Here is a 27,873-nt window from a genome sequence, read left to right on the forward strand (position 1 = left end):
TCTCAATATGCTTTGCTTAGTATGGACTTTATAAGGTGGTAGTACCACAAGAAGAGTTATTCTCCCTTACTAACACTTAATGAATATGTTCTGTTCTTACATAACAAAACACAAAACTACAAGTGTTAATAGTGTTAAATTACTGTAAATTAAGTTTTTGTTACTTAGAATATGTTCCCCATACTAAAGTGACATCTTGATCATTACTAATTCACTAGTAATTAAGTTTTTTTATGTTCCCCATACTAAAGTGTTACCTAATTTGCTATCCTGTTTCAAGGTTATATCCTCTCACTCAGACATGTGAATAATGTGTTTTGATTTTTGTTTTTTGTTTTTTACATGGTGATGGTGGTCGTGTTGCTCAGGTCCTGGACTGTTTTAATGGTGTCTGGACACTGCTTGGCATCCTCCTCATCATATTCATCACATATTTTATAATTCCATTATAATTCTGTTATGCTCTTTCAACATTGTATTATGTAAACTGTGTAAACACAACATCCATTGCACGTCTGTCCGTCTTGGGCGAGAGATCCCTCCTCTGTTGCTCTCCCTGAGGTTTCTTCCTATTTTTTCTCCCTGTTAAAGTTTTTTTTTTAGGGAGTTGTACTTATCCGATGCGAGGGTCGAAGGACAGGATGTTGTGTTGCTATAAAGCCCAATGAGGCAAATTTTGTAATTTGTGATAATGGGCTATACAAATAAAATTGACTTGACCTCCCAATCGCCTTAGAGCAGCAGTACTCAGACTTGGCTAACTCAGAAGCCAAGCCACATTGACAATATTGTTTTGGAAAGTGCCACATTATAAAAATATTTATCCACACCCAACCTTTGTAGGGTCACAGTCATAGCTCTTACTGGGAAATTGGATTATTAACGTTACTGCTGGAAACTGTAATGCATGCTTTGACGAAATGCATCAATTATCACACAGAGAGAAGCCTCAAGCAAGCAGAGCTGTCAGAAATTGGAGTCACAGACCATTCATTGAAATCAATAGTCAGTGCAAAACATTGTGAAAAAAACATGAACTGCTATTAATTTCTCCACAGCAGGGTTTTTCCTGGCTCAAATTAAGGCGGAGGTGGTACCATCCTGATCATGTGCACACACGTACATGTGTACTGTGCCTTCAACTGGCTCAAGCACTTTTTTCGTTTACAAGCAACATATTTTAGGAGTTATAATAATTTTATGATTTAAGAAAATTACAATTATCACGTTAAAGCATATTAAAAAATAATGGTGCCCTGTTCAACATTAAATTAAATAAATGCTAATGTGTTAATTTACACACTTAACAGCAAAGTTGTTTAAAATTAAATCAAATATAGCATAAGCTATTGTTTTCATTTAAAGGTCACATGGGCCCTCTTGCAGTGTAGTTGAACATAAATATAACATAAAATACTTTGCTTTAATTTACACTTTTCACAGCTGAAAATTTCTGGAAAATTGCAGCTCCTTTTTCCTCTTTGGCAGTTTGGGCAGCGCCTTTTCAGGTGCACTGTGCTGATTGCAATACAGCGCCACCACATCGGTGACGGCGTAATGCCGCAATTGCAGTTAAAAATGACAAATCCACCAAGTGCAACATTCAGAAAATAGTGTTTTTCATTAAGACAGCCGTTGAGAGCTGGAGGCGGGACGGAATTTGACTGAGGCGGCCGCTTCATAATTCTCTATGCAGGAAAAGCCTGCGTTGCACTGGACTCTACATAAGGATTTAGCTGATTCAATGAAGTTCTACAAATAACCTGTGGAGGGCATCAACACGCTTTTGCTGCATTTAGTTTGCCACAAGTTCATCAGAAGAAGATTGCTGCTTCAAGCGTCTCAAACAATGTCTGGTAAAATATTTGGCTAAAACCCGTTCGAAAATTCAAAATTTGAGACTTAAAAGACCGCAACATAGTCATCCAAGAGGATGACTATGAGAGAGAGCCGCGGTTTGAGGACCACTGCCATAGGGTATTTCACACACTGGTGGGGATACTCTGTATACAGAATATATGTACATGCTCAATTACACTTTTAATTCAGCCATTCTTGAGGAATACCTATCTTAAATTGCAAGGGCAATATCTGCAAGTAATTTCATTACAGCTGTAAATTATTAATATTCAAAACATTTATTGCCTGGCGGCCTGTCCAGGGTGTCTCCCCGCGTGCCACCTAGTGACTGCTGGGGTAGGCTCCAGCATCCCCGTGACCCTGAGAGCAGGAAAAGCAGTTTGGATAATGGATGGTTTCAACATAATGCAGCGATTGGAGGAGGCGGTTGCTGTGACTGTCAGCGGCTCCGCGCTGGAGGAGTGCAGGGGCTCATGGGATTGTTAGTGTTAAAGTTAAAATTGTTATTAATTTATGTGTTTAAATGTTGTATTCATGTTTTGTTTATTGTGTTGTTTGTTTGGGGGTTTGACTAAGTAGATGACCATTGTTACTGACTGTAGGACAGTGACTTAGACTGACGTCACCAGTTGCGACCTCGGGGGTGGGGGATCATTGTGTTGTAGTTCTGGATGAAAGAGCACTTCCGGGTTCGTATGTTGTATGGGACAAGGGAGCTGCCATTAAAAAGAGAGCTCTCCCTTCCACTCATTCTTCCATGCCAGCTCGCCACATTGGTGTCAGAAGTGGGATTGAGCTGAAGAATGAAGAAGGAGATCCAGAGACTGGAGCGGGACATTGAGCAGACCCATTGGTACTTGGAAAACCTGGCATGGCAAAAGATCGAGTCCACCAGAGATGGAAGTTTTCCAGCCCATGACTCCAGTGCACCGTGGTCTGACCACCCCTTAGAGGCTAGGTCACAGGGGTGGGCAATCTTATCCAGAAAGGGCCGCTGTGGGTGCAGGTTTTAGTTCCAACCAAGCAGTTACACACCTGATCCCACTAATCAACCAGTAGAGTCTTTGCTGAGGAACTTGATTAGGAGACACAGGTGTTCAGTTGCTTGGCTGGAACAAAAACCTGCACCCACACTGGTCCTCTTTGGATAAGATTGCCCATTCCAGGAGATAGGAGGGCCAATACGGGGAAATGCCTGCTGCCCGCCGCCACCGACCGCCCCCTAGCCATCGGGAGGGATTCTTCGCATAGAACACAAGCCAAGCTGCCCAAGTATAAAGGGATGACACAGCTAGAGCCATACCTCTCGCAAGTTCAATTAGTGGCACGGCACAGCGGATGGAGCAGCGAGGAGGCTGCCATCCAAATGCTTCTGGTGTTGGAGGGAAAGGCTTTGCAGGTTCTCCTCGACCTAGCCCCAGCGGAGCAGCGAGACCTCCAAGCCCTGACCATGGCACTGGAGAGGCGATTCCCGCAATGACTCTTCACTGACCAGAGCAGGGATCAGCTAGCCAGCCACAACCGCCAAGAGGGAGAAAGCCTGGGTACCTTTGCCACATATGTGCAGCTACATACCCAACACGATTACCTGCAGTTCAACGCAACTTCAACCAGAGGTGGCAAGTTCCCGCATGAGGGAACAGCCTCCTGCAGCTATTGGTGCCTTGTGTGCTGCGTCCCCAGGTTCTCCAGATGGTCCTTCGCTCGGTGGGGGTGGGGCACTACGGGAGCGCCAAGACCCTCCATCGGCTCAGGGGCCAGTTCTGCAGGCCTGGCTGTCAATGAGAAGTGGAGCTGCACGTAAACTGCTGTGAATCCTGCACCCGCTAGACCGGGGCAGGCTCCGCAGTGTGGCAGAAGAGGATCCATAACACATGGTGCTTTCGGCAGTCTGTTCGCCAGCGGTGGCACTGTCAGGCCAAATTGTGTCCGGCTGCCAAAATGTATCCGAGTGATGCCATCGCAATGCAATCGTGACAGATCGCATTCCTGACATTCCTCTCTCACTGTAGTTCGTAGAGTCGTAATATTTCAGGCAAAAGCAGGTTTAATAGTGTACTCTTTTTAGCTACATCGAACAATACATGTGCATCGTCACCTTTTATATTCGACTTGCAGTTGTTTATATTAGAAAAGCACAAAAAGCATACTTTTAGGCAAAAGTTCATCTACTGGTCGATAATCTTGTTATGTAGCATGGATGAGATTTTCAGTAAATATGTTCTATAAACCTCTTTTTCATTAAAACTAAATGTCCAATATTTGCTATTATATGTTTTTTGACATCAATGACAAGTTAGCTAGGTAGCTAGCAACCCAAAAAAAAGGTCACAAAATGTTATTTTAAACAACCGGACTTTTCACGATTCAGACGATTGCATTGCAATGACGTCACCCGGACACATTTTGGCAGCCCGGACACAATTTGGCCTGACAGCACCCTGGACATTTGGGGGACTATGTGTTGGGTGATGGGGTTGTTGAGGTCGACTGACCTTCAGGTGGGGGCTATGTAGCAACCAGAGGAGGCGGTCGCTCTGACTGTTGGTGGCTCCGTGCTGGGGGAGTGCAGAGGCTCATGGGACTGTTAGTGTTACAGTTAAAATTGTTATAATCTATACGTTTAAATGCTGTGTTTAATGTTTAGGTATTTGTTGTGTTGTTTGTTTGGGGGTTCGACTTGGACTAATTAGACGACCATTCTTAGTGACTATAGGACTGTGACTTAGACTGATGACTTCAGTTGCAACCTGGAGGGGGGGGGATCACTGTGTTGTAGTTCTGGTTAGTGTGTAAGTAAAAGAGCACTCCCAGGATCGTGCAGTGTATGGGACACAGGAGCGGCCATTAAAAAAGAGATCTCTCCCTCTGACTCATTCTTCCACGCTGGCTCGCCACAATATGTTTTTGTAGCTGATAAAATACTATACTGCTCAAAAGAGACCCATACCCAAGAAAAGGCTGTTACTGAAAGATTATTTCTAGGGCACAATACCAACTATTTCCTTCCATGTAATTAGCAAATATTTGGAAGGACTTTAGATGATCCATACCTACCTGCTTTATGTTGCGTGGAGTCTCCAGATAACAGACTTAAGTCATCCAGAGCAGAAGTAGCAGAGGTGGGAGCAGAAGAGAGAGAGGAGGTGGCACTGTTCCCTGCTGGAGTGGCACATGGACCAGATATTAGTGAGCAGCCCAGAAGAGAGTCCTCTGCAGTGAGCGGATCTGTAACAGCGAGTCAAAAGAGAAGAGAAGTGTCAGCCCGTGATAAAGGAGTTGTAACAATACCAAGGAACAATACCAATACAAGGAAGTGTAACAATACCAATACTACTACTAATAATACTGATACTGATTTTAGTACTGAGAATAAAAATAACAGCGATGAAAAATTGCTGCCATATACAAATTCATGCTAAAATGCAATATAGCTTACAGCTGCTAGGTCTTATTGTGGCTTTTGACACTATCTGAAGTTATACTTTATTGGTCCATTTGTACCCCTGATGAGCCTGATCATAAGCTAGGATCTCTTGGTCTTTTCTGTTCACCCTTAAATTGAAATTTAAGAAGAAAAAGAAGAAAGCGACTTTATTTTGTCATTGTATCTTACAACGAATTGTGTGCTTACAATTAAATTTGTTCTCTGCATTTAACCCAACCTATTGTGTAGGAGCAGTGGGCAGCTGAAGCGCCTGGGGACCAACTCCAGTTCTTCTTTCCATTGCCTTGGTCAGGGGCACAGGCAGGAGTATTAACCCTAACATGCATGTCTTTTTGATGGTGGGAGGAAACCAGAGCACCCGGAGGAAACCAACGCAGACTCGGAGAGAACATGCAAACTCCACATAAAAAGGACCTGGGACAGCCTGGGATTGGAACCCAGGAGCTTCTTGCTGTGAGGCAACAGTGCTAAACTACTGGGTCACCATGCTGCCCAAAGACTATATAGCTCAGACAGACAGCGCAAGTGTCATGTAGTGATTAGAACTAATATGGAAAGACTCTTAAATATATATATTGTGGCGGACACTAGGGGCTATGCCTCTCACCCAGCAGGACTGTGAGCTGGGGGCGTGGTTTACGTTCCCGGGCTTGCTGGTGCAGGGTTGTTCCTGCTGTAGTTTTGGTTTTTGGAGTTGAGGAATAAACATCAAACTCGCCTTCGTCTGCTGTGTTTTTTCCTCATCCTGCCACATTGGTGACCCCGACGTGATCATGTTTGGAGCAGAAGAGGAGTGTGAATCCACTTCGGCCACGCCGCCCCAACTCTCACAGCCGGCCGTTCTCGCCGCGGCTGTGAAGCTCCCAGAGTTCTGGCAGAGCGACCCGGCCTCGTGGTTCCAGCATGTCGAGGCGCTGTTCCACCTGCGTGGAATCTCCGCGGACAACTCGAGATACTATTTGGTCGTTGCTGCGCTGGACCAGCAGTCCACACGCCGGGCCATGCAGCTGTTGCGCGCCCCTCCGCAACACGATAAATACGTCGCCCTCAAACATCTTCTGCTCTGGAGGTACAGCCTATCTACCGCAGAGAGGGCAGATAGAATCCTTTCCCTATCCGGTTTGGGCGACGGGACAGCTGTGGATCTCATCGACAATATGCTGTCGCTGCTAGGCTCGGACGGAGGTGGATTCCTTTTCCCGCACGTTTTCCTTTACCAGCTTCCGTCTCCTGTGCACGCGGCTTTGGCTAACTCCCCGTGTCTGACCGCTGGTGACTGCCAAGGTTTGGCTGAGGAGGCCGATCGGATCCTGCTGGCTACCAGACGGTTCTCTGTGCAGAGTGTGGCATTGGAGCCTCTGCAGCCGGCGTCGGAGGACGCGGACCCGGCAGTGGTGGCTGGAGTGACTGCCCGGAGACGGCGTGGGAGAGGCCTCTGTTTCTTCCACCAGCAGTTCGGCAGCAAGGCGAGGCGCTGCGTCCCTCCGTGCACGTTTGAGACGGCGGGAAACTCCCGGGCCAGCGCTCAGTAGCAGCTGTGGGTGCTGGCGGACGTAGTGAGCTGCTCTTCATTAAGGACACGATGTCAGGAAGACGGTTTCTGGTGGACTCAGGCTCGCAAAAGAGCCTACTCCCTCCTGCTAAGACAGACAGGTCGGCCGAAGACGGCGGCCCACAGTTAAGTGCAGCTAACGGTTCATCCATTGCGACGTTTGGCACAAGGTTGGTGACTGTTTGCTTCCACGGGCGCCATTTTGAGTGGGACTTTGTAGTCGCCGCCATTACTGTTCCTATTATCGGCGCAGATTTTCTGTGTGCTAATGGTCTGCTTGTTGATGTTGCAACCCGCCATTTAATTGATGCTGTGTCTTTTGCCACTTTTCCGTGTGAGACAGGGGGAGCCGGGCCGTTAACACACGCTAACTTTCTAGCATTAGGGGATGTTTTTCAATGTTTGCTGGCGGATTTTCCATCGGTGACTACACCTGCTGCTGGCGGATTTTCCATCGGTGACTACGCCTGCCTTTTCCACCGCGATTACTAAACACGGGGTAGAACATTTCATTCCCACTGTGGGACCGCCAGTTTTTGCGCGCACGGCGCCTCAACACGGTAAAATTGGCTACAGCTAAGGAGGAGTTCGCCATCATGGAGCATCTGGGTATAGTGAGGCATTCCAACAGCCCGTGGGCCTCGCCACTTCACATGGTGCCCAAGGCGGATGGGTCGTGGCGGCCTCACGGCGACTTTCACCGCCTGAACAACGTCACCGCCAATGACCGCTATCCCATCCCACACATACAGGACTTTTCCATACGCCTGGCAGGTACCACTATTTTCTCTAAGGTGGACCTGGTGCGCGGCTATCATCAGGTTCCCATGCGCGCAGAGGACGTGCCCAAGACCGCAGTGATCACCCCATTTGGGCTTTTTGAGTTCATGCGCATGCCTTTTGGCTTGAAGGGGGCAGCGCAAACCTTTCAGAGGCTGATGGACTCGGTGTTGTGTGACCTTGCTTTCATGTTCGTTTATCTCGACGACATATTAGTGGCCAGTCCGTCAGCTGAAGAGCACCTGGCGCACCTGAAACAGGTTTTCCGTCATCTGGACGAACACGGCCTGATAGTCAACCCAGCCAAGTGTCAGTTTGGACTGCCGGTGATTGACTTCTTGGGTCACTGCATTTCGCCGCAAGGCGTGGTCCCGTTGCCTTCTAAGGTGCAAGCGGTGGCGGAATTTCCCCGCCCAGTCTCTGTTAAGGCATTGCAGGAATTCTTAGGCATGGTGAATTTCTATAACCGTTTCCTCCCTCGCGCTGCCCACCTCCTTCAGCCACTTTACAAAGCCCTGCGGCTTAAGAAGCCTAACGACCCTGTCGATTGGACTCCCGAACGGGTCCAGGCCTTTGACGGAGCTAAGTGCGCCCTGGCTAACACTGCCCTCCTCGCCCATCCCACACCCACGGCGTCCATAGCTTTAACAAACGATGCATCTGACATAGCCGTGGGGGCTGTGGTTGAACAGCGTGTGGCGAATGCGTGGCAACCACTCGCATTTTTTAGCCGCAAACTGCGAGATAGCGAGCGCAAGTACAGCGTTTTTGACCGGGAGTTGCTGGCACTGCACCTTGCAACCCGGCGTTTCCGTTTCCTGCTGGAGGGTCGCCCATTCACGGCTTATGTGGATCATAAACCGCTGACTTTCGCCATGTCCTAGGTGACTGAGCCGTGGTCTGCTCGTCAGCAGCGCCACCTAGCGGCAATCTCCGAGTTCACAACGGACATTCAGCATGTGGCTGGGAAGTCCAACCCTGTTGCTGATTGTCTGTCGTGTGTACTTGTGTGTTCTGTGCACCTCAGTGTGGATTTCTCCGCCATGGCTGCCAACCAGCCCAGCGACCTGGACGTCCTTGCCCTTAGGTCAACGCGTACCGGCCTCAAGCTAGAGGACACTGTGATGCAGGAAGGCAGTCCTGCCCTCCTCTGCAATGTCTCCACTGGCCGTCCCCACCCCGTTGTTCCAGTGGCCTGGCGCCGTCGAGTTTTCGATTCGATTCACTCCCTCTCGCACCCTGGAGTTCGGGCATCAGTGAAGTTGGTCGGTTCCAAGTTCGTCTGGCCTGGCCTCCACAAGGACGTCAAGGGGTGGGCAGCTGCATGTGTAGCATGCCAGCGCGCTAAGGTCCACCAGCACACTAAGTCGCCCCTCGAACCGTTTCCGATCCCGGCCAAACGTTTTGACCACGTGCATGTGGACCTGGTGGGCCCTCTACCTTCTTCACAGGGTTTTACGCACCTGCTCACAATGGTAGATCGGACCACCAGGTGGCCAGAGGCTGTCCCTCTGTCCTCCGCAACATCCTCGGATGTTGCACGTGCTTTTTTTCCCTCCTGGGTCGCCCGTTTCGGCACTCCGTCAGATATCACCTCAGACAGGGGCCCCCAGTTTGTGTCAGAGCTCTGGTCGGCACTTGTGCGATCCTTGGGTGTGCAGGTACACCGCACTACCGCGTATCACCCTCAGGCTAACGGCTTGTGTGAACGTTTTCACCGGTCGCTCAAGGCAGCGCTGCGCACTGCGCTCTCCGATGGTAACTGGGTGGATCGTTTACCTTGGGTTATGCTTGGGTTGCGTTCGGCTCCTAAGGAGGACCTCGACGCTTCACCCACTGAGCTGGTGCTCGGTCAGCTGCTCCACGTCCCTGGGGAATTTTTGCCTGCAAGTTCCACTCCTCGACCCCATCCGGCCGTTTATCCTTTTCTGTCTGACAGCACTCGGGTTCCAGGCCCCGTTCACCACTGTTTTCCGCGGTCGTTCGTGCCTGCGGAGCTCATGTCGGCTCGTTTTGTTTTTGTGCGGCATGATGCTCACCACTCGCCCCTCCAACCCCCATACAATGGCCCATTTCAGGTTCTTGAGACGGGTCCTAAGGGTTTTGTGCTGGATATGGGTGGGCGTAGGGAGCGTGTCACGCTTGATAGGCTTAAACCGGCGCACAGGGTGGTGGGCGAAGTTGTGTTTCTGGCCCAGGTTCCCTGTCGGGGTCGTCCTCCTTCCAGGACCCCGGCAGTGTCTTCACGGGTTCAGCGTTCTGCTTCTCAGCCGGCTTTAGACTGTGTTTCACCTAGTGTTTCGGCTGAGGGGACGGCGCAGCCGTTATGGCAGGCTGCTTAAGCCTCCAGTGAGAGACTAATTTTCTTTCCAGGAGTCCCTTCTGGGTGTTCGGGGGGGGGGGGGCTGTGTGGCGGACACTAGGGGCTATGCCTCTCACCCAGCAGGACTGTGAGCTTGGGGCGTGGTTTACGTTCCCGGGCTTGCTAGTGCAGGGTTGTTCCTGCTGTAGTTTTGGTTTTTGGAGTTGAGGAATAAACATCAAACTCGCCTTCGTCTGCTGTGTTTTTTCCTCATCCTGCCACAATATAACTTTATTTTCCTTGATTTGTTTTAATCTTGCTTGATCAAGTAAGTTCAGGGGTCTGAAAGAGAAGGGAATATACCTTTTGCAGACTCTTCCACAGAACCACCAAAGGGATCAGCCAATGAAAGAAGGTCAGGCAGCATGAGCGAAGATGTGTCTGGAGACTTAAGTCCTTCAATCAGCTTTTCTAATGCCCAGACAACATCACATGGGAAAGAGTTGAGGAAAATACACTGCCATTAAGGATGAAATGTCATGCAATCAGAAAGCGAGAGAAGGTAAAAGCAGCAGGTTCTGATTAGTATTCTGGAGTAGCCACAGAAATATCAACACAAGACAAAAAACAAAAAAACAAAAAAATGATGAAAAGATGACCACAGCATTATGGTAAAAACTGTAACAATGTGCAGTTCAAATGATGGCAAGTACTTTCCATCTCAGCCTCAACAACTCCTTGTAGTAACAAACAAATTGTATTGGCCTTGAATGGTTACCCGCTGTTCAAAGATGCAAAAGACTTCTTAGTTGTGAATTACACACATATAGAAAATCACATTCTTACTGACAATTTGCACATAAAAACGAATCAATATGTATGCTTGACAATCATAAACCCCTATTGTAAAAATTTTCAGTAATTTCAACAGAATGATTGCTCATTTTTCACCTTTTCATTCAAATTTGACATATACGGTTCCCTGTTCATCTCAGGTACCACCATTGCATGATTTCTATAGGGTTTTGGGGAGGTGTATAATAATCCACATGCCTCCTCTGATGCATGTGGAGCCATTCATCCATCCATCCATTATCCGAACCGCTTATCCTGCTCTCAGGGTTGCGGGGATGCTGGAGCCTATCCCAGCACTCACTGGGTGGCAGGCAGGAAGACACCCTGGACAGGCCGCCAGGCCATCACACAGGGCCGGCATACACACATGCCCACACATTCACACCTAGGGGCAATTTTAGTATGGCCGATTCACCTGACCTACATGTCTTTGGACTGTGGGAGGAAACCGGAGCACCCGGAGGAAACCCACGCAGACACGGGGAGAACATGCAAACTCCACACAGAGGATGACCCGGGACGACCGCCAAGGTTGGACTACCCCAGGGCTCGAACCAGGACCTTCTTGCTGCGCTAACCACTGCGCCACTGTGCCGCCCATGTGGAGCCAGCAGACCCTTTTTTTCGCCAGCAGGTTTCTCCTAGGGAATATAACATGATGGAGACTTGCACCGTTTTCCCCAGATCCACCCATAGCTACACAGACCTGTGTAAAGACTGTACAATAGTGGAATATCCCTGTATGGTAGTGATTCGAGGGTCAGGATTTTTTAATACCCACACCCGCCCAACCTGTTACAAGAGCCAATCCGCCCTGCCAACCCGCTAAAACATGCATTAATTAACCACCCCTACCTGACCCAATCCACAAACGTCCAAATTTAGCCTGGGCTACAGCAAAGTGAGCAGTGTTGCACTATTTAGTTTTTGGGCAAACAGCCCAAAAACTAAATAGTGCAACACTGAATATCAACACTGTCAGTGAAAAATAGTGCAACACTGAATATCAAAGTTGCCAACTTTGGTAACCTGACCGGAGTGAGATTTTGCGCCATGCTCGTGCACTTTCATTTGTTGCTTTCATTCTTCTCTCTGTTGTGCACTTAACATTAGACAGCTAACGTATGCTAGCTGGATGTTCACAGAGCATTTATCACACACACACACAAGCCTCTTCTTTCTGGCTAAAGGAAGCATTTTGGTGGTGTAAACAAAACCTACGGCTACCACTTAGGGACAAAACTCGTAGGTGAAGCCTCAACACTCTAAAACACATGCAATGATGAAAACCACAATTGCAAATTGATGAAAAAGCTGCTTGCGTCCATTAGTGTGTTTGAGTGAGAGAGAGAGCGAGGGAGAGAGACAGACAGACAGACAGACAGAGAGGGCAAGAGAAGGTGGAGTAGTAATACACAGCCCAGCCTATTGCACCCAATGTTTCTCTAACTTAGTCGGAGCACTGTTTTGTCACTTTTTGAACCGCCCGCCCAAACCCATGATATTTTCTAGTAAGCTTACCCGAACCTGTGGGACCCGTGGGATGTGGGTGGACCCGCACATCACTACTTTCCAAACATAGGTGGATTAGGGGACAATGGGCCCCTGGGCATGAGTAACCCCCCCCCCCCGCCCAATATAGGAATGTTCATTGTAGATATATCCATTTATCTTTACCATATATGTCATTATTTTCATATTGTATCTTTTTCCTTATAAATGTTTTCTAAAAAAAAAAAGAAAAAAGAAGCATTTTCTTTAGCAGCAAAGCAAACAGACAGAGGCCTGTGAACCATGAAGTGGTTTCACCACAGACATGGATCCTTACCTGGAGTATCTGAGAGCTCTAGAGCATGGAAAGGATCTGAGACAGTCAACAGCGAGGTTCCAGGATCCACATCCAGAGTGGTTGACGGTCTTTCAACTAGAAAGTGAGTGTGCAGAAATTGAAATGTTGTTATGAGACTTAAATGAACTAACATTTCAAAACGGGCAGGGAAAAGGGGAGAGAGGACTGTTGACCTCAGGAGATGGTTCCTCAAGGGTTCTTCGCACTGCAGAGGGGTTTAGTGGCACTTAAATAGAATTATCACAATACACATGGTTAGGCAGAATCCCCTGAAAAATTATTTAGCACCTGAATACTGAAGACACTGTCTTGATGTAATCAGTAAAATACTCAGTTATAATACCCAAAAAGAGTAACTTACTGGGATTACATTTAGAATACATCTTCAAAAGGCACATGTGAAACAATTGTGCTGTGTCATAATTACTAATTATGTTACATTGTTGCGTATTGGTGTTACTGGTATCTCTATCTAATCGCTGCTACCCTCTACCAACATGTGCATGCAGGAGAAAATGTGTGCGTGCTCATTTGAACATAGTTACATGTACCCAGTGTAGTTTTCTTTGAAAACACACTCAGTTTTGTTTACATTCTGACAAACACACATTGTTTGTCCTTTAAAACTGATAAACATGTCCCATACATACATTGCCTACTTCATAAGTGATTTGCAAAGCCTTATATTGTAATGTTTTGAAAGCGGCGTTATGTACGACTGGCAATGTTCTTCTTCTGTTGTTTTTATTGTTGGATCATCACGTTACATCTGCACGCTACAGCTATCTACTGAACTGAATGTGACCAAGTGAAACAAGGGTAAAGCCTAATTCACCTTTTGTTTGACTGACATCATCGAGTCTTTGAGGAAAAGACTTTTCCTTCGTTGGATATCAGGCAAGTTGTTGCGGCTAACATGATGTTTTCGAGCAAGGTAATATCACAAAACGTCGGTGATCAAATACCTGGCTAGCGCCAGCTGCTGTTTATTAGTCAAAAGTATGTAAAATTGCCTATTTAGTGTTACTGCAAGTTATTTTCATGACCAAAGAGTGTATGTGATTTTATTCTGTTGGTTTAATAGCGCTCAAAATCTAAATATAGCATTTACCAATCTATGCCCTTGTTTAATGAAAGGAAGATAAAAAAGCTATTCATCATTAGCACAGATTTAGATGATAAAACCAGAGGTGTAAAAACCAGGTCCAGAAAGTAAATGTCCAAACCGTGTATTTGCTCCAACCATGTTACTAAACCAGCTGATTTCATTAACTAGTTTTCCCTATACCTAGTTGAGGAGCGGTGTTGACTAGAATCTGCTGGTGTAGGGCATGAGTGGAGCAAATACATGGTTTGGACTTTTACTTTCTGGACCTTGTTTTTACACCTCTGGATAAAACATAAAAATGTGGGTTGTACAGGTGTCTTACAAATTTATTAAAAAAAAAATATTTGGGCATCCGGATAGTGTGGCGGTCTATTCCGTTGCCTACCAACACAGGAACACAGCATTTGCGACAAAAGGGTACCACCAAGAGTTAAAGGGAAGGTTTACAAGATGGTTGTGAGACCAGCTTTGTTATATGGTTTGGAGACAGTGGCGCTGACGAAAAGACAGGAGGCGGAGCTGGAGGTGGCAGAGTTGAAGATGCTAAGATTTTCACTGGGAGTGATGAAGAAGGACAGGATAAGGAACGAGTATATTAGAGGGACAGATCAGGTTGGATGGTTTGGAGACAAAGCAAGAGAGGCAAGCTTGAGATGGTTTGGACATGTGTGGAGGAGAGATGCTGGGTATATTGGGAGAAGAACGCTGAATATGGAGCTGCCAGGGAAGAGGAAGGCCAAAGAGGTTTATGGATGTGGTGAGGGAGGACATGCAGGTAGGTGGCTGGCGTGACAGAGGACGATGCAGAGGACAGGAAGAGATGGAAACAGATGATCCACTGTGGCAACCCCTAACAGGAGCAGCCGAAAGTAGTAGTAGTAGTAGTAGATACACCATTGCTAATCTGAAATGATCAACAAATCCACACATCAAACTCAGCAAACATTTTAAAATTTGATCACAAATGTATTAATGTAAATATGTAGCTAAGTAAAACTACATCCTTAGAAAGACCCCGCAGAGGAGGTACTTTCTGCGGCAACTGAGGACGTTTGGTCTGCCACAGGAGCTGGTGGAGCCAGTTCTACACCGCAGTCATCAAATCTGTCCTGTGTACATCCATCATGGCCTGGTTTGGAGCAGCCACAAAAAAAGGATCTGAACAGACTGCAGCAACTGGCGCTCCCCTGCCCACCCTGCAGGACTTGTTCTCCTCTAGAGCCCAGAAACGGGCGGGTGGAATCAGCACAGACCCCCCCCACACCAGGCAGACACTCTTGTTTGAATTCCTACCCTCTGGCATGTGCTACAGAGCAATGCACACCAAAACCACTAGGCACAGGAAGTTTTTTTTCCCCCCATGCCGTCTCCCTCATGAACACTTAACAGCATGGGGCAATAACTGTCACTTGTTGTGTAAACATGACACTTTGTAAACAGCCTCCTCTCCCTTACGTAGTATTACTACAAATACCCTGTGTCCCAGTCCAGGGAAACAGACTGTCAGTAACCCCCCAACCCCACTATCTATCACTTACATACCTCAGATGTAGGATATAATGTACACCTGTGTGTAAAGATATGCTTGTAGCCCCGTACCGGGAAGCAGAATGTATTCTCTCATTTCCATATCTACCTCTTGTTAAATCAGATGCATAATATAAATGTATGTGAACTGGTTATACATTATTCAGCCACAACACTGTATAGTTGTGCCAACCTTGTTGTGCATAGTATTCTATTCATCATTCCTATTCATTTCTTTTGTCTTACTTTTTCTCGCCTTTCTTTAGTGTTTTTGAGTGATAGCTGTAAGTACTAGAAGCTACTGCAAACCGGAGTCAAACTCCTTGTATGCATAAGCTAAATTGGCCAATAAAGCTGATTCTGATTCTGATATACAGGAATCCCTAGAGATCACTGCATCCTGAATTCTCACACTCGAAATTAAGAATTTCCTGTTATCACGGGGACAATAAAAGTAGCACCCTGGACACAAAGGTACGGTGTCTGGGATAATTCTGGGACAGTAAAGAAACATATCATTACAAATGACATTTTTATTATAGAACATATATCATTTTAATTCATCCATCCATCCATTAGCCAAACCACTTATCCTGCTCTCAGGGTCGCGGGGATGCTGGCGCCTATCCCAGCAGTCATTAGACAGCAGGCGGGGAGACACACCGGACAGGCCGCCAGGCCATCACAGGGCCCACACACACACACACACACACAAACACAAACACACACACACACACACACATTGACACCTAGGGACAATTTAGTACGACCGTTTATCCTGACCTACATGTTTTTGGACTGTGGGAGGAAACCGGAGCACCCGGAGGAAACCCACGCAAACATGGGGAGAACATGCAAACTCCACACAGAGGACGACCCGGGACTAATATCACACATTAAAATCTAAAATTGACATAGAAACGTAAAAGTATGCAGAGATTTTAATTGTTAGGTGTTAAAATTCCAAAAAATGTGAGGTGGCACCGCCACGAGCTCTACACTACATCACACGAGCACGTATAAACGCAAAATCAAGAGGCCGCGAAAACCCCGCAGTCATCAAAATGCTGAAGTGTCTGGACAACAACGGCGGCAAAGCAAGGAAGCCGCCTGAAGAAAGCTCCGGCAGACCATGGTTCCAGCACGGACACGGGGAGGCCGACAGCAGCTGCTTACGGCTGTTAAGTCTCGGGCATCTCAAAGTAGAAGTCGTGACGGCTGCAGACCACCGAAGAAAAAAGTAAACTTTGAGCCCTGCTCAGAGAATCAACTCCGGTTCCCTTTTTTCAGGACTCAACATGCCCAAAGAATGTGACAACATGAAAGCCACTTTATTTGACATTGTATTCTTACAATGAATGTGTTCTCTGCATGTAACCCATCCTATTGTATAGCAGCAGCGGGCGGCTGCAGCACCCGCGGAGCAACTCCAGTTCTCCTTTCCATCGTCTCGGTCAGGGGTACCGACTGGAGCATTAACCCTGACATGCGTGTCTTTTTGATGGTGGGAGGAAACCGCAGCACCCAGAGGAAACCCCACGCAGAGACGGGGAGAACATGCAAACGCCACACAGAAAGGACCTGGGATGGCTTGGGGTTCGAACCCAGGAACGTCTTGCTGTGAGGCAGCAGTGTAAACCACTGGGCCACCGTGCCGCAAAAACCAGGTCTTTCAGTAAACGGATGGTTTTCCAACAAAGAATAATGACCATAATTACACTTTGAATCAGGAGAGGAAGAACCTAACGTGTCTTACCAGCTGGCTGGAGTGTATTTTCTCGAGGAGTTGCCGCTTGCAAGCCTGGTATCAAATCCTCACAGGGCATTATCTTAGTTTCTGGAGGTATGTCTGTGACAGGAAAAGTAAATCAGTTCGGTTATATAAAAACATCTTGCACACACATGCAAAAATACAGACATGGACTCAGGCACTTCCTCAAAGAAAGACATGCACCCCAACCTCCCCACCCCCACAAACCTCTTACCATTAGGCTTTTTATCCTTGCCATTGTGAAACAGTTCCTCTGCAGTTAAGTTGGAGAAGTTGTCGTCATCAAATGGGTTCCACGCAGGTTGTGTAGGAGTGCTGTTAGTAGAACCAGGCACAGTGGCCACAGCTGTGTTCTGGTCCTGTTCTGCATCGCACACGCCAGGCTGTGCAGCCGGGGTAACATCTGACTGAGGTGCAGTCATAGATCTGGAAGGCAAAAAGGCACATAAACAGATTTTATAAGCAACAAGAAGAAATTGGGTGTTGATCTCTTTTTAAAATAATCTTGATGGAGGAATTTAGGAGCATCTATAATTTGATTTCAGGTAGTGGTGCATTTACTGTACTCCTGGACAATAAGTTGCTTTTTTTACTCGTCTGGCTGGTTCTGCGACTTAATACAACGTAATTTTGTCGGACGAATACACTGCATTTCAGCTAAGGCCACTAGATGGCCCTGTTTAATCTTGTGACTCAATTGAAAATGCTGTATCACCCATTGAAATTGAATGGTGTTTTTTTTTTTTTAGAATATGATTTACACTCCGGTGTGACTTGTAGTCCAGGGTATATGGTATGTCCTCTTACTGGTTGATGGTGGCATCTCCTGCAGCTCCTTGTGGTAGTTGTTGTGAGGGGTCACTCACTGGAACATCAACCATAGCGCTGTATGTGGCATCACTTGGGATACGCTTGTGGCCCTGCTCTTCGGCGGTCTTCGGGGAAGCAGGTGGAGTCTGACTCTGATTAAAAAAAAAGGACATGGAGCAACAAAGAACAGAGCACAAAATCTGTAAAAACACGACGCCCACTCGGAGTTGTAGAACATCTCACAGTATATGATTTATTGAGGAGTAGGGCAATATTCTAGCAATTAATTTAAAATGTCTTTAATCAATCATAATTATGCAAGTAATATATATGTATATATATAAAAAGCTGAGCTTTGAAAGACAATTAGATAATGAATGGCTAGATGAATGGATGGACAGATGAACAGATGAATGATTGAAGGGATATATTAACAGATGAATGAATGAATGGATGAAGTGAAGGTTCATGTACAAGATGAACACCACTGAATGTCATTTTAGTTACTCAATTTTTTTTTCAAAACTGAAAAGAGGGAAAATGAATACGGGTTAAAAACTGAGGGATAATTGGTGACAGATAGAATGATGACTGAGAGTCATCATTTCAGACAGGATAGTTAAACAGCAGGGTAGTTACCATCTTCTCCAACTCGGCTGTGTTTTGGATGATCTCAGCGGAGCTGGACTGAACCTTTGCAGGTGCTGTCTGAACTTCCAGCTGCTGAAAAGCTTGTTGCTGCTGAGATACAGGAGGCTGGCTAGAGACTGTTTTGGTGGGAGAAGGCTGGGCTATTGCCTGACTAGCTTGCTTACGCCGAGCAGGCCGTTGAGGTGGGGCTGGGCTTGATGGAGGTTGAGCTGCTTGCACAGGAATGGGACTGGCCAAAGAAGGAGATGTGACCTGTTGATGAGCTGTGGTCTGTACTTGGGCCTGTGGCTGGGCATCAGTCTTGGGCGTAGACAGCACACCTATCGCTGCTGAGGAGATCTCTGTTCCCGTTTCTGCTACTGGCTGCATCAGCTGTTACATTAGGAAAGAGAACAGCAGGTCCACCAGGACTCAGCTTCTGATGAACACGAAAACTGTAGCAATTTATGAATCAAAATGGCTCGCCCAACAAGACATTCATTTTGTAACAAGCTTAATGAAGTCAAATATTCTATGTGTATTTTCTTGTAGAATAAAGCAATCAAAAATGTATTTTTATGACTATGCAACTGTATACGGACCTTTTTTCTTTTTGTTTTTGGACCCCCCCCCTTTTTTCTCTCCAATTGGTTCCAGACAATTATCCCACTCTTTCGAGCCTTCTTGGTCACTGTTCCACCCCCTCTACCGATCCAGGGAGGGCTGCAGACTACCACATGTCTCATCCAATACATGTGGAGTCGCCAGCCGATTCTTTTCACCTGACAGCGAGGAGTTTCGCCAGGGGGGTGTAGCACGTGGGAGGATCACACTATTCCCCCCAGTTCTCTCTCCCCCCTGAACAGGTGCCCCCACTGACCAGGGGAGGCACTAGTGCCGCGACCAGGACACATACCCACATCCGGCTTCCCATCCACAGACACGGCCAACTGTGTCTGTAAGGACCCCCGACCAAGCTGGAGGTAACATGGGGATTCAAACCCTAATCCCCGTGTTGGTAGGCAACGTAATAGACCACTACGCTATCCGGATGCCACGGACCTTTCTTCTGACCAAAAGTTACTCTTTAAAGACAGCATCTCAGTATGTACCTGCTTGGGCTGAACCACAGCCTTACTGGAATCATTCTGTAACTGGCTAATTGCTGCTTGCGGCAGAAATGACGTCTGTGCCTTCTGTGATTGCAGAGCTGCAGCTGGCTGAGAGAGGTCTAGGTTGACTCCTGTGGCAAGTTCAATATAATAGAATACTCATTACTCCAAACAATAAAAATATTTCGTTTTGAACATGAATGCTGACGTTAAACATCAAAATAGAAATATCTATAGGGTGGGCTTGGGTTAATATTGGGGGTTAAGCGTGAAAGAAATTCCACATTCTATAAACTATAAAGGTATAATTTGTGGGGAAAAATCACATCAACAGAATTAAATAAATGACAAATCGGTGAACACAAACAGAGCGGCTGGAGAAAATCGACATGTAATCACATACCACGGATTGGGAAGATTATAGTGGGATGCTAAATGTGTTTGTTCCAACCACAACAATCATTAATTAGCGAGAATTCGTCACCCATCAGAAGAGTAGTGTTGCTCTAATTAAAACTATATGGGAAAACAGGATAAGGACAAGTTAGGATAAGTACACACCGATTGGCTGAGCTGCTCCTGCGGGGAGATTAGCCCGTTTGCGAGGGGTGAGTGCAGCAGGCTGGATGGGCAGAATGCCTGTGGATGGCTGGGCGTGGGTTGCTTTCGGCCTTTGTCGAGGGGTGATGGAAGTCTCAGTTGTGGGGATTGGATCCGTCAATCTGGGGGGAAAAAAAATAAAGATATTAACTTTTAAAAAAACAACAATGGCAAACTGTTAAAAAAGTTGTAACAACTATATCTGTCCTATAATTTATAATGAAACAGTGACTAAAGGAGTTTAAAAGAAGGGATTAAAACACACACACACACACACACACGCACACACACACACACGCACACACACACACACATATATATATAGTTTTGTGTAGCTATTGTTTTAATAGCACTAATATACACTACATGAAAAAAAGTATGTTGACACTTGCGCATCACACTCATATGTTGTTTGCAGAACATCTCACACCAAACCATGGGCATTAATATGGAGCTGGTCCTCTGCTCTCCAGGGGAGGCTTTCCAGTAGATTTTGGAGCATGGCTGCAGAGATTTGCTCCCATTCAGCCGCAAGCGTGAGGTGTGAGATTGGGCGCTGATGTTGGGCGAGAACGCCTGGCTTGCGGTCAGCGTTCCAATTCATCTCCCAGGTGTTGGATGGGGTTGAGGTCGGGGCTCTGTGCAGGCCGGTCAAGTTCTTTCACATCAAATTCACAAACCGCGTCGTTATGAACTTTGCTTTGTGCACAGGGGCGCTGTCATGCTGAAACAGGAAAAGGCCTTCCCCGAACTGTCGCCACCAAGTTGGGAGCACACAATTCTCTAGAATGTCATTGTATGAATTAAGATGTGCCTTCACTGAAACTGAAGTGCTGAGCCCAAACCATGAAAAACAGCCCCAGACCGTTATTCCTCCTCCACCAGACTAGGTATTGTACATTGTACTGGTGGCACTATGAATCTGGGCAGGTAGCGTTCTCCTGACATCTGCCAAACACAGATTCATCCATCAGACTGCCAGACTGTGAAACTTGAGTCGACACCCCAGAGAATATGTTTCCACTGCTCTAGAGTCCAATGGCAGTATGCTTTACAGCTTCACACCACTCCAGACGTCGCTTGGCATTGCACAGGATGATATTAGGCTTGGGTGCGGCTGCTGAGCCACAGAAAGCCCATTTCATCAACTCCCAATGAACAGCTCTTGTGCTGACATTGTTTCCAAAGGCAGTTTGGAACTCAGTAATCAGATTTTTATGCGCTTCAGCACTCAATGGCCCAGTTCTGTGAGCTTCTGTGGCCTACCACTTCGCGGCTAAGCTGTTGTTGCTCCTACATGTTTCCACTTCACAGTAACAGCACTTACAGTTGACCGGGGTAGCTCTAGCAGGGCAGAAATTTGACAAACCGACTTATTGGAAAGATGTCATCCTATGACAGTGCCATGTTGAAGGTCACTGAGCACTACAGTATGGCCCACTGTACTGCCAATGCTGTTCTGTTGCGGTTGCATGGCAGCATGATTGATTTTATGCACCTGTTAGCAATGGGTGTGGCTGAACTAGCCAAACCCACGAATTAGTAGGGGTGTCTACATACCTTTGGCTATTTAGTGTATAGGAAGTTAATGTTTACCTGGGTTTAGTCTGGGTCTTCTTTGCTGCTGCAGCCTCGCTAGCTTTGACTGGCTCAGGAAGTTTTGAAGGAATTGCAGAATTCTGGATGCAGGAATAGAATTCAAAAGACTTTTAAGGAGTTACATATAATTAATTTAGTAAATGGTAAAACTAAAAGGTGTACTTTGACAAAATGAATTTAGCTTGGGGAACATAATTTTCAAAGATTAAAACCTAATAGCAAGATGTCTGACTAGATATGTCTAAAGTATGTAGAATATACTATCGAGGGTAAATTAAAAACTCTGACAAAGTAACAGTAATGCAGTATTCCTCACAGTGTAACACTTAAGGCATCTATTAATGTAGCTTAAGAGTAGAAGCCAAAGCAGGCCCCTCTGAAACCAACACGAGTCAATCCCCAGCAAAAGACAGGCAAGCCCAAGTAAGCCAACTCAACTGACCCCTTCACTGAGGAAGACTGACCTTCACATTCTGAACAGGGCAAGTCCGCTGAGCTAGTTTAAAAGCAAAATAGGACACCAGGAAGACGTCTGGTCTTTTGTCTGGGTCTGGTTCCAGCATGTACCCTGAAAAAAACCACGTGGAGAGACCAATAAGAGACTGAAGAGGTAAAAGTGTAAAAACAACAGTAAAGTCAAAACTTATTGTAAGTAAACTTCTCCAAACTACAACCACAGAATAATGACACTATTTTTCCAGATTTTTTTCTCCTTTTTCTCCCCAATTGTATCTGGCCAATTACCCCACTCTTCCGAGCTGTCCCGGTTGCTGCTCCACCCCCTCTGCCGATCCGGGGAGGGCTGCAGACTACCACATGTCTCCTCTGATACATGTGGAGTCGCCAGCTGCTTCTTTTCACCTGACAGTGAAGCGTTTTGCCAGGGGCACGTGGGAGGATCACGCTATTCCCCCCAGTTCCCCCTACCCGACCGACCAGAGGAGGTGCTAGTGCAGCGACCAGGACACATACCCACATCCGGCTTCCCACCCGCAGACACGGACAACTGTGTCTGTAGGGACACCCAACCAAACTGGAGGTAACATGGGGATTCAAACCAGCGATCCCCGTGTTGGTAGGCAACAGAATAGACCGCCACACCACCCGGAACACCCGCAGAATAATGACACTCTTATCTGCGGTTGAATGAAACATAAAATGATATCGAGATAAAGTGTTGTTTCTTAAAACGCTAATTAGTAGTGAAGAAGCACTAACGAATGAGGCAGTGCAGATCGTAGGAGTAGCGCGAGTTGTCTGGGATGGTGAAACTGCCATCACAGATGGCCACCTGGCTCTCGCCGAAGGGCAAAGTGAAGAAGCACAACTTGTACAGCAAACAGCCCAGCGCCTGGAAGAGACAAACACACACACACACACACACACACACACAAAGTCAACAAAAATTTCCTAAGTCATACAAAAAAAGAGCCGTTTGTTTCCAAATACCAGATGGAAGAAAGTTAAACTGTTTCATCAGCTTTCTTTTGTTTGGTATACTTAACAGCCCTGCTCAAACTGGATTATTTACCCTGAGGGTAAACGTATCATCAACAGCATCTCTACTTTGAATTTATTATGAATTTGCCAAGTTTATAAGTGCACAAAACTCAAGATTTGAAGTTCACAACATAAACAGAATAATGACACACATTTTTACCAAACTCAAGTCATCGTCAATAGCAACCCAGTTGATAGTACTTGTATTTTGAACCAGTGTTTATGTAATTTACGGCATTTATTTGTTACATTTTTTGGGCGCCAGCAGATTGACGTATTCACACACATGTTTACGACAAGTTAAACAGGCTGATGCTGTAACACCAGAGTGTTTTGTCTTCAATCCAACCCCAAACCTTACATAAGGGAAAGGCATTTTCAAAGCAGACATAAAATGAACGGCGTCCTTGTGGCGGGGTGGGGTGCGGACAATGGTGGCCACCGCAGAGCCTCTCCCAAGCACTGAGACAGTCACCGCAAACAAGGGTCGGCACAACGTTTTGTGCTTCAGATCATCGGACACACACCTCACCCATCTGGACAACTGGAGTCACATCAACGATTTCTGACCAGCTTTCCACAAAGTGACTGGAAGTGTGTTTCTTCATGTCGCTAATCTTTTATGTATCGATGCTCTATCGTTAAGCAAAAAAAAAAGAAAGAAAGAAGAAAACTCTTGCATTTCATAGGCATAGGTAATTTTATCAAACTGCTGATTCAGCACTGAATTAACTTTAACCGTGAAAGCAAAGGTTTGAGGATTTGAACTTAAATAAATCTCAATATATTTAATTATAAATAATTATAACTGCCCAATAATAATAATAATAATAATAATAAAATAATTAATAATTATAATAACTATAGCCAAGGCAATAATTATTTTATAGTTATTATATAATAATATAATATATAATATATAATACTTATTATAGGCAATAATTATAGCCGCCCAATGACTGCTGGGATAGGTTCCAGCATCCCCGCGACCCTGAGAGCAGGATAAGCGGTTTGGATAATGGAATGGATGGATTGTATTCTCCATGTTATTAAGTTGTTTTCATATGTGTTTCTGTGTCCGATTCCAGTGATGCGCTCCCACACAGGAGACCTCTTTTGTCAACCTTCCACAAGGGTGGGACTACAAGGAACCCTACACCGATTTCCAACCATATCTGCTTTTACTAATGATAGGCTTTCCATGTCTGTAACGTCCAGAGGACTTTCCAGTGTTTGCTGTATTGCCATAGCCAGCTGTGGAAACCTCGCTTACAACAGCCTCACTTGGCCGTCATACCTGAAATCATTTGGGCAGCAAAATGTTCTAGCTTGTCTCCACTGAAAACCTTTTGGATGTATTGGAAAGATCTAGAATTAAGCTATACTTGTATGAACCAGAATACAGCGCCAAAGAAATCCAACAAAGAGCGGCGGAGACCGCCGCAGTGGTCGTAAAGACAGCTACAGCAAGCTGGAGTAACAATTAGCCGGAGCCACCGAGAGCCTTCAGTGACTGGTGTTCCTACACAGGGTTGTTTCCATGACTTTCATCGTTACATAAATAAACCATAACAATAGATGCGAGGCAGCAATGGGTACGCAATGTTTTGTTTACTCAAGTTGTACGCCATTTTCTTTTTAGAGAGACAGAGAAACAGAGAGACAGACAGACAGACAGAGAAAGAGAGACAGACAGACAGACAGACAGACATACAGAGAGAAAGAGAGCGAGACAGTGAGAGAGAGACAGACAGACAGGCAGACAGACACAGAGAAAGAGAGCGAGACAGAAAGAGACAGAGAGACAGACAGAAAGAGAGAGACAGAGACAGACAGACAGGCAGACAGACAGAGACAGAAAGACAGAGACAGACAGACAGACAGACAGACAGACAGACAGACAGACAGACAGACAGACAGACAGACAGACAGAGAGAGAGAGAGAGAGAGAGAGAGAGACAGAGAGAGAGAGAGAGAGAGAGAGAGAGAGAGAGAGAGAGAGAGAGAGCAGGCATATCAGCATGGAGGGGTGTATCAAGAGCAGTATTTCCCACCCCAGTCCTCAGCACCCCTGTCCTGCCAATTTCATTGTAACCGTCCATTGGTAGGTCTGCTTGTATTTACTCAACCAACCATATTATGTCACTCAACCATGTCAGGTGTGCCAGATCTCACATAATCAAGTGCTGATTGGTTGAATAAGCACAAGCTGGTCTACCGATGCAGACAGAGTTGTGATGAAAATCTGCAGGATCCAGGGCCTGGGCCTGAGCCCGCTGTGGCAATGGGCAATAAACCAAAGTGTAGCAAATGAGATCAAGCGTACATCAGCTTGGGGTTTACATGTATAGGGTCTACTGATACCCCATGACAATAGTGGGTCATTTGCAAATGATAGCCCAAGACCCACAAACCTTCACTGACATCTGGAACGTAAGCACAGACAACTTGTCACCATTCAGTCTGAGCATGGCCACAGGCTTTCTGCTCTGTGTACATTTCTAACAGTGAGGGGAAAGGGTAAGCTGAACGGTGTGTAGTAATAATAATACTCTCAGACATGTCCATCTAGTGAGCAGCCCCTTCTTATCAGTCAGTTGTGCATTTGTGCTTCGTGTGTGTGTGTGTGTGTGTGTGTGTGTGTGTGTGTGTCGAGGTGTCAACAGTTCTCTGAGGAGAGGCCCACTATCTTAGATTTTGAAGACTCCTGGCCTTAAGTATGATTTTAATAACAGCAAGCAGAGGCCTATAAATGAAAGCAAGCCTATGTCACTTCGGGATGGTGATGCTGAAAAAAGGTTTTCAGATTTCTGGAGCAGAAGAGGTGCTGCTCAGTGTCATGGCAATAAGCAAAAAATAACTCAACAATTTAACATTAGATTTCCAGAATCACCTTGGTTAATCTAATCATTTCAATATTTATAATAATATAATAATATAATATACAATATAATAATATATAAATTTAACAAATATAATAATTTCAATATTTATAATAATATAATAATATAATATACAATATAATAATATATAAATTTAACAAATATAATAATTTCAATATTTATAATAATATATTAACATATGATATATTTATAATATGTACTAATTTTGAATATTTTATATTCACATTAACCAGATTTTTTTTTAAATGTACAGGAATGATTCCATTCGACAAATTCGTAACCATGACTACCATATGTAATTTCCCCTGTGTATATAAGAAACACAGCAAGCAATGCACGCTCCACGGTGGAAAGTGAACACTGTGCAGGAGCGTATCGTTTATGTCACTGGCTCAAACCTCCAACATGATCAAGGTAAGCAAAGCCTTTTCCCTTGCCGCTCCTGTCCTACGGGAAACTGCTGGAGCCGTGCTCGTAGTACGGACGCTCGCTGATCACAGCGGCTCACGACACGGCACGCTGCAGGTAAATCATACCAAATGGAAAAACCCTGACAGAGAAACGTGTGAGAACACAGTTTTAGGTCAGTTTCACACAGTTGTCCAGAACTATAATGCGCTTTTTAACTGTCACTTGCCAAGCGGGCTCGTGTTTTCCTCTTTGCGCTTCCCCCATCCTCCAAACCACTTATCTCGGGCAAGCGGGCGAGCTAAATATCCACCCCCGGCCTTCCGTAATCAACAGTACTTTCAAATAACTTTCAAATGATTCTCAATAATCACAATCGAGTTTCAGGGGGTTTTGTCACTTTTGTGCATTTTGGGGGTTTGGAAGTTTGTGGGTGTGAGTTGAGAATCTCAGCTAATCTGGGATTGGTCATTTGACTCTTAAAAATTCTGATACAAGTGAAACAGCCAGCTGATCCTAAACCTTAATGGGTATTATAAAAGGCTGCGATATTTCAAATCTTTTTTTTATTTACTGGAAAAGTTATCAGCAGTGTAGAAATACAGTGATCAATATGTGATTTACATGAAATGCATTGAAGTGTGTTCTGAAGTTACCCAAGAGGCCTATGACTGACACAGAAGCTCCATGTAGTTACACATACCCTGACAGATGTTTGTATGAGGTAACGAAGCTTAATTCTGTGGTCATGTGACTTTCGAGCTTGAACCAAGGCTCCACAGCACGGTGTCGATACGTACGTGGTTCAAAAGGCGGATCATCACCAGTGTGAACCAGGGGTGCTGGTTAGCCTCATCAACTCAGGGCAGATGAAATGGGCCCACACCCCAAACAGAGACATGCCCAGGAAACAGGAGAGAGTACACCCGGCTGGGATGTACTCTTTCCCGATTCTGATTCTGATTCTGATGTTGATTCTCTCCTCAACAAAGGACTCTGCGTAGACTTCTTGTTTTAAGTCTGTTTTACTTGATTTTAATCTGTTGTTTTTAAATGGTCTTTGTTTTTTGTTTTGAATTTTTCCCCTTTTTTTCTACCCAGTTGCCGGCCAGTTACCCCACTCTTCCGAGCCATCCCGGTCACTGCTCCACCCCCTCTGCTGGTCCGGGGAGGGCTGCAGACTACCACATGCCTCCTCTGATACACGTGGATTCGCCAGCCGTTTCTTTTCACCTGACAGTGAGGAGTTTCACCAGGGG

General features: G+C 45.8%; 1 protein-coding gene across 1 annotated transcript in view; it reads right to left on the reverse strand.

The window, feature by feature from the left end:
• LOC130121598 (AP2-associated protein kinase 1-like) overlaps nt 1-27,873 on the reverse strand; it is a 53,591-nt gene that overhangs the window by 10,740 nt on the left and 14,978 nt on the right. The window contains exons 7-19 of the mRNA XM_056290440.1: nt 23,022-23,154; nt 22,268-22,371; nt 21,801-21,883; nt 20,166-20,326; nt 19,605-19,735; nt 18,502-18,885; nt 18,411-18,420; nt 17,860-18,100; nt 17,267-17,478; nt 17,038-17,130; nt 12,626-12,721; nt 10,306-10,413; nt 4,918-5,088 (exon numbers count right to left, since the gene is read on the reverse strand). Coding sequence (XP_056146415.1) covers nt 4,918-5,088; nt 10,306-10,413; nt 12,626-12,721; nt 17,038-17,130; nt 17,267-17,478; nt 17,860-18,100; nt 18,411-18,420; nt 18,502-18,885; nt 19,605-19,735; nt 20,166-20,326; nt 21,801-21,883; nt 22,268-22,371; nt 23,022-23,154 — 1,927 coding nt within the window. The remainder of the gene's footprint in view (nt 1-4,917; nt 5,089-10,305; nt 10,414-12,625; nt 12,722-17,037; nt 17,131-17,266; nt 17,479-17,859; nt 18,101-18,410; nt 18,421-18,501; nt 18,886-19,604; nt 19,736-20,165; nt 20,327-21,800; nt 21,884-22,267; nt 22,372-23,021; nt 23,155-27,873) is intronic.

Source organism: Lampris incognitus, chromosome 12 (genome assembly GCF_029633865.1).
Source record: "Lampris incognitus isolate fLamInc1 chromosome 12, fLamInc1.hap2, whole genome shotgun sequence".
Lineage (NCBI taxonomy): Eukaryota > Metazoa > Chordata > Actinopteri > Lampriformes > Lampridae > Lampris > Lampris incognitus.